At 41.5% G+C, this 7,952-nt stretch overlaps 1 protein-coding gene across 1 annotated transcript; it reads right to left on the reverse strand.

Moving 5' to 3' along the window:
- Positions 1-3,925: 3,925 nt before the first annotated feature.
- On the reverse strand, positions 3,926-4,927 carry LOC135470828 (cyclic GMP-AMP synthase-like receptor 1). The gene has a single exon (XM_064749872.1). It carries the CDS (start codon positions 4,925-4,927, stop codon positions 3,926-3,928), a length of 1,002 nt encoding a protein of 333 aa, XP_064605942.1.
- Positions 4,928-7,952: the final 3,025 nt, after the last annotated feature.

Here is a 7,952-nt window from a genome sequence, read left to right on the forward strand (position 1 = left end):
CTACGTTCAGTTTCATAATTTTGGGAAAAGTTCCTGTGACTGATAGTATGGTCCCACTCAGAATTCAAAGGTTTGAACGCCTTTAAATCTCTTCATTAAAATATAAAAATATAGATGAAAATAAATTTGTGCATATTTTTAAATGATCTATTTTAAAATAATACCTACTTCGATTTTTAGAGGTCTTTTAAATAATTAGTTTTCAGATTTTTGTGTACACAAAATGATCGAAATAGATATTTTCTGATGATTTTGCTGCAGATGTATAGATGAGATGAATTATGATTTGTATAAGCATTTTTATATTTCCAGTATTGGAATACATGCTTACTAGGTGTCTCCAAATAGAACACTTGTAAATATGAGATGGATTGTGTTTTTCTTTCTCATTGATTTCTGTTTGTGATTTCCTGTTCATTCTTTTTCTTGTTTATTATGAAATGCTTTGATATGATTTATTGGCAAAATGGATTAACTATATTGTACTTTTTTTCCTTGACGTTCAAGATTATGCTCAAAAGTATTTCACAGGTATAGTGTTTGACTTAATTAGGTTTGAGAAACTTGGCAACTCAGGCAACCTGGATTGATGGGGAACACATAACACCCTGAAAATATGAACATGTAAAGCACAATGACAAGAGGATATTCCATCCTTGATACGTGTACATGTCAATTACCACAAATTACAAAATACATTGCTTCAGTACTTTATGTATTTAATTTTTACATTTATGAGTCTCCTACAGTTGAGCTTTTTGTTGTTGTTAGGATGGGATTTAATCACACCAGTGATCCATAATTCTTCATAATTTCGCGTGCATAACTTGCATCTCATTTTGCAAGAGGCACTATTATAGTTTCAGTGGATTTTTACATTTACAGTGACATTGTCCTTCATTGAATAATTTTGTTTGTTAATTTACCTCAGTTACCTAAGCCTTTCCACGTTTTACAATGGCTTTCTTTTCCATGTGAAAAGAGAAAGATTTTTTTTGTCTAATGTTCGACTGGCATTGTTAATTTCATTCTTCAGCTGTTATTCAAGTTGTGGTCATCAATGTCTTCCAGGATAGTTCACAATGTTGGGGTTTTTGTGATAAAAGCAGTGGCAGTTTTACAAAACTGTGATCCATTCCCGATGGTGTTTGATGTCCATACCAGATCGTTATGCATAATGGGCCTTATTACATCCTTATTACATGGCCTTTTGGCAAACTTATTGTGTGTGTCTTAACAAAATCAAAATGTTATACTGTTTACATATATGTATACTTGCTGCCGTTTAATAGGTGAAATATTTTTGAGTACGGCTTAAAAATATCAGATAAATAAGATATATGTATTTCGTATCCTCAAAACCAAAAGTACATTTAGTATGTTGTATTTGCTAGTGCAATCTTAGTCTTTCTTTACATAAAATCATTCCACTTTTGTATACTTTTTACTTAAAAAGGGTATAATCTTTTGTCAAATAAATCAAATGAGGGCGGATAAATTCTTCACTCTTGTGATCTTGTATAGAAGCTCATAGCCTCAGATCAGCGATTAAGCATTATTTTTTACCTGCGGGGTTGGTCTTCATGAGTGGACACAGTTGTCACGTTGAGGAAGGTTCCTGTTGGTAATGCGTGAGAATCTAAAGGGCAAATAAGAGCTCAGCAGTCGGCAGAGGTTTCTTGGCACTTCGCTTCCTCTATCCATAAACCGAACTTCCTCGGACATAAAGTGGACAAATGTTAACTATACAGCATTCGACACGAATGAAATAAAGGGGATCGGGTGGTTAAAACGCTTGTCTTCAGAACTGCATCCAAGGAATCTTGGTAACGGTACGCGGTCTGCGATACTCGTTCAGCCGTTTGCGCAGTTCTATGTTTGTTGAAGACAAGATCAGCTCCAATGGCTCGGCAGAGCGTCCGCTTCGGGGGCGGTAGATCCGGGGCCAATCCTGGATCGGGTCACTCTAAGGCATTAAAAGAGAACGCAGTAGCTTCCTGGCTTGGCGTTCAACATTAAGGGGTAGTGCAACGACTGGATGGCCCGTATTAGTATAATAGCTCGTGTGGGGCCGCTTACTTACTTCGGTAAGTCGTCTTAGTGAAGCAGAACTAGAGAAAAGAGCGGTGGAAATCCGTCCTGCAACAAGGAGGCAAATTACGTGCACTCTAAGGACTCCTTTGTCGTCATATAACTGAAAAATTGTTAAGCAGGACGTTAAATCCCAAGCACTCACTCACTCGTTGAAGACTTCTTGTCTTCCTCCAGTAGGGTCTGCACACGTGGGGAAATGTGTCAGTAACTTGCCAAGGATCGGTGATTGATTTACCCCTGGCACTCCAGTTTTCTCTTAAATACACAGTTAAACGGCAATGAAGTAAATCAAACCAAGCAAATTATTTGACATAAATTTAACAGCCTAACTGTCAACTCGATCAACAAAGCCATGTTCATACGGTAAGGTTTGTGGCATTGAATCGTCGGATTAGACTAATCGAATGAAAAAGAAGACAGAACGCTCAATCTGTAGAATACGACAAACGCTGCTTGTGAAATGGAGTTTGTTCTATTCTCCAAGTCGAATTTGACGAGTCGATACACCACAAATCGCGGTTTATAATGACATGGTATTATGTCATGTTGCTCAGTGTTTTCTAAATTTACTTATAATAACTCATATCTCGTCATTTGGCTTAAAACGTTACTTAATTGTAAATTCGAGGTATTAGAAACTATATAAACACGAACGGTATGCCGAAATATAGGCGTGTGCTATTTCAGCATGGAATTATATTCCGCTGTATTTAGGCCTACTGCAGATTTTCCCATAGATATATCCCAAGCGAATGTAAAAAGAACATTGCACAACATAGCTTAGCTTTATTCGATAGCGCAAAATTTCGCAGCAATGAAAACGTCGCGCTTTCCACGTTATTGCATAGAAAACAGCGCTAAAAATGTCGCGTCCCAACGTAACGGTATAAGAATTTCAGTTTTTTGCTGATATTCGGTATATTTACAAGAAATGATAAAATTTCCACATAACTCTGAGTTTTATTCGCGAAGCATTTGCAGGTATAACGTTTAACATCTTTTATTCATGAGCAATTATTATGCATCATGACACATGTGTACTCCATGCTAAATGTTGAGAAATGGTTCATAAATTTTAATTTGACATGTCAAGCAAAGCTATCTTCCAACAACCTGCGGATGGTCGTGGGTTTCCTCCGGGTTGTGCCTGGTTTCCTCCCACTATAATGCAGGCCGCAGTCGTATAAGTGAAATATTCTAAAGTTCAGCCTAAAACCCCAATCAAATAAATGAATAAAATGAAACAAAGCCATACTCTATTAATTATGCTATACGTGAACATGTGCATGCTCCTATTAAGCCAGGTAAAAGGCTTGGGAGACAAGCAGATACTAGTATACCACTGATGTCGCGTATATGACCTATTTTCCTGGTCCTAACAAATTGTACATTGAATCCATAACCAATGTGTGTACAGATCTAACAGTACACGCGATGTGTAATAGCCTTTATAAACAGTATATGGTTGCCATCAACCACATGGGTAGAGTCTGGCATTGTACGTATAGATAAAACACCTTGCGATTTTTCGCATCAGCGAAGTCGAATTCCACAAGTGGAACGAAACTACATACGACAATCCTGTTTCTTAAGCCACGTCCGTGTGTGTGTGTACATGTAACACGAGCTTTCAGAAGTAGCTGTACAAGTACTTGGATGAAGGGTCTATGGGCGTTATAGATTGTAGGTAAGCTTTGGGATCCTTTTGTAGTTTGATGATAAGCTTCTTCCATAATCCTCCAAACATAATTCCACGGTTTTTAAACAGATTTGATCTTAGGGAAGAAGAAAGGTGACAAATCTTCGAAAGAAACCTTCCAGAAAATGGTATCTATAAGGAGATAAAACGTTCGGCAAGTTTATCGTCAGTCCACTGGTAATTATTAGGATGGGTTAGGGTTTCGTGAAGAAGCAACATCTTCAGATGGTAAGATGTCAAGAGTATCGTCATGTCAGCACTGGGAACGCCCCGACTCGTCGTTACCAAATGATGTAATCGGAGTGCTTTGAAGATAATTAGACACTCTTTGTGACACAGTCTTAATTCTGGCCCATCTGCATCGATGGTTTTCACAAGTAAAGTTTCTGCCCTCGACACAGAAAGGCGCCACAAGAGTCCTACATCAGGGCCAGTGTCTCCAATTCCAGGAGTTGATTCATTTACGTATTTGGCTACCAACTCGTAACCGTTTGCTTTTATCCTTGAAATGGCTTCTGCGCTTGGCCATCGCTTGTCATATCCATCCTGAGGGATGTCTGGATTCGCTGAGGAAGGCCAACCAACGCATTTTACAGCCAACACCAGATCGGCTTTGTATTTGAAACCCTTTTCCTTCGTTGATACAGTGGTTGCCACTGTGCCTTGTCCGCCAACACAGTAACTCCCGTGCAAGTGGCCTCTCATGCTCGATACAACCTCGTCCACATGACGCTGAAACAAATCGGTGATTTTTCGGGGGTTTAAATACCCACCGGTCCTGACATCACTCCATGTCCGAGCGCTCGATGCTGTCAGTTTGAACTTAGCGTAGCCAGGGGAAAGGGCAGACTCCTCATCCGAACCAGGAATGTCTACGCAGAGCAAAATGTCAAATTCACAGGCTACGACGGCCGAAAGGCCAGAAGCCACACTGCCAACATCGTGAACTTCACAATGAAATCTCGCATCTTTTTCTCTCACGCGGCTGAGGATTTTCTTAACCACTGTTCTGAGCTCATCTTGCTTCGGTTCAGGCTTGGGTTTGGCAAAGTTTTTGTAAAACTCCACAAGAAGTGGTTGAAGTTCCGCTCTGTAGCGGCCATCAAATCTTGACTGGGATGTATTATTAAACATGGTGATGGGCCACTTAACAGGTTGTCGCTCAATTCACTTCACAAAACAGGGACGCAAGACCACAACATGGTAGCGTGTCAACGAGACTGGGGCTGGCTGCAGTGACGTTGAGAACTTTCCCAGCTGTACACTATAATGAATCGGCGACAAACAAAGCCTCACTATGGTCAGTGTGGTGCAGAAGAAATTAATGAGCATACGCTGATTATCATTTGGCCAACTGAGTAACACCGGCGTTATGCACAAGTGGCCGGTATGTCAGAAAGCAGGGTTGAGCATAGAGGACTGGGGATAATTCCAAACCAAGCATCATATGAGAGCAGACTCCGGTGATCCGCATGTATACTCACAGCATACACGATATACATTTAGCTGGCCTATAGCTCTGCCGCTACATACACCTATATATGACGCATTCAGCTGTTTAAAGTTGCAACTATATGGCCACCGATGCATGAAGATGTCGCACGAAGTGTACATAGATGTATGTATATAGCCGGCGCAATCACCATATACCGTATTTCTTCTAACAATTAATCAAGGATATTGTTGTTGGATGTGAAAACAATTATAAGGTTGAATGAGGAGGCTTTATAATGTTACAGGATACATGAAAAGAAACTATTAAACAAAGATCATGCTTCTGAGCCAAATGAGGAAAATTATGCCCCGGATGTTTTGCGAAAAAAAATTCATTTTGGGGCTATTTTTATACCTGCTAATTACCCCTCTACATTATGCATATTTTCCGTCATCGGTCGAATTTTTTCAGAAATTATGCCCTCGTTTATCTTGCTCGGAGCTCTGTGAACACTCTCCCACGTGCCCCGAGCCCGGTGAACCGTGTCGCTACTGTGTTGACAAGGTGACATGTACACAGATACTGCATGGCTTCTTCCGGCTAGATTAGTGCCCTTCCCAGCTCATACACCCGCCCTCCCATTCGGCCTGTCCCCCCACCCCACTATTCGGCGGGACCTGTTCGGTCTGTCCCCTCACAGAGTTCTTTTTAAACAGGGATCATCGCTGACGTCACCGCTAAAACATACTTAATTTTCGAACTGACCGCTGGGGCCTTAAAAAAATTGTACTTTGAAGCCCGTTGTGACCCCCTAAGTCAAAGTTAAAATATTTGTTTGTATTGTTATATATTATTACACACGATAATCTGCACAATAAGAAATAAAACCAAAGCGCTTCATATCCTTTAAATAAGCGGATTGGAAGAGGTATTGTTGTGGCCTGTATAACAAATAGTCAACCACAACAACCTCCCCCTCCCTCCCCACACACAAACACACCGCCTCACCTCATCCCACCCCGACGCGGACCAATCCAGATTAATCCCTGTCCAGTCACCTCACTACGCATCACCCCCTTCCCTGCCCACATGTAATCTAGCTTGGGGCTTGGTAATAACATGCGGACATATTATATACCCAAACAGACTTTGACCTGCGCAGTTACATACTTTCCAGCTAATAGTATAACTCCACATATTACATGTATTTGAGAAAAAAGTTGACCATTAACAAAATATCGGATCCGAAATTCCTGCAAACGTTTACACACCCATCCTGTCATGAAAACAGGCACACATTTGTTAAAAAGGCATACACGCGTGAAAACTGTCTTCTGCCAGTACTAGAGGCTTTGTGTTTGACCCAGGCACGATTACTTTCCCAGACAGTACCTGAGACAAACTGGCTTTGACCATATGGTTCAGTTCAGTCCTTAAGCGACAATTTAACAAACGGCTGACAATATAATGGCGAGTAAATTGCCGGGTAAGAAAGTCAATATAGAGTCAAATTCAGAAAAATTTAACATTTCACAGAAAGAAACAGGAAATAAGTTTTTCCAGAAGTTTGTCTAATTATTGTGTCAGTGTTATGTTTAGTAAAAGGCTGGGTTATTCTGTGTCAGTGCGATATCTGGTCAAAGGCTACGTTATCCTGTGTCATTGAGGTGTGTGGTCAAGAGCTGGGTTAATCTGTGTAAGTGTGATGTGTGGTCTAAAGCTGGGTTATCCTGTGTCTGTGTGATGTGTAGTCTAGGGCTGGGTTGTCCTGTGTCAGTGTGATGTGTGGTCAAGGGCTGGGTTATCCTGTGTCAGTGTGATGTGTGGTCAAGGGCTGGGTTACCCTGTGTCAGTGTGATGTGTGATCAAGGGCGGGGTTATCCTGTGTCAGTGTGATGTGTGGTCAAGGTCTGGGTTATCCTGTGTCATTGTGATGTGTGATCAAGGGCTGGGTTATCCTGTGTCATTGTGATGTGTGATCAAGGGCTGGGTTATTCTGTGTCATTGTGATGTGTGGTCAAGGGCTGGGTTATCATTTGTCATTGTGATGTGTGATCAAGGGCTGGGTTATCCTGTGTCAGTGTGATGTGTGGTCAAGGGCTGGGTTATCCTGTGTCAGTGTGATGTGTGGTCAAGGGCTGGGTTACCCTGTGTCAGTGTGATGTGTGATCAAGGGCGGGGTTATCCTGTGTCAGTGTGATGTGTGGTCAAGGTCTGGGTTATCCTGTGTCATTGTAATGTGTGATCAAGTCCTGGGTTATCCTGTGTCATTGTGATGTGTGATCAAGGGCTGGGTTATCCTATGTCATTGTGATATGTGGTCAAGGGCTGGGTTATTCCTTGTCATTGTGATGTGTGATCAAGGGCTGGGTTATCCTGTGTCATTGTGATGTGTGATCAAGGTCTGGGTTATTCTGTGTCAGTGTGATGTGTGGTCTAGGGCTGGGTTATCCTGTGTCATTGTGATGTGTGATCAAGGTCTGGGTTATACTGTGTCAGTGTGATGTGTGGTCTAGGACTGGGTTATCCTGTGTCATTGTGATGTGTGATCAAGGGCTGGGTTATTCTGTGTCATTGTGATGTGTGGTCAAGGGCTGGGTTATCATTTGTCATTGTGATGTGTGGTCAAGGGCTGGGTTATCCTGTGTCAGTGTGATGTGTGATCAAGGGCTGGGTTATCCTGTGTCAGTGTGATGTGTGATCAAGGGCGGGGTTATCCTGTGT

The sequence above is a fragment of the Liolophura sinensis genome, chromosome 7 (assembly GCF_032854445.1).
Source record: "Liolophura sinensis isolate JHLJ2023 chromosome 7, CUHK_Ljap_v2, whole genome shotgun sequence".
In the NCBI taxonomy this organism is placed as follows: Eukaryota; Metazoa; Mollusca; class Polyplacophora; order Chitonida; family Chitonidae; genus Liolophura; species Liolophura sinensis.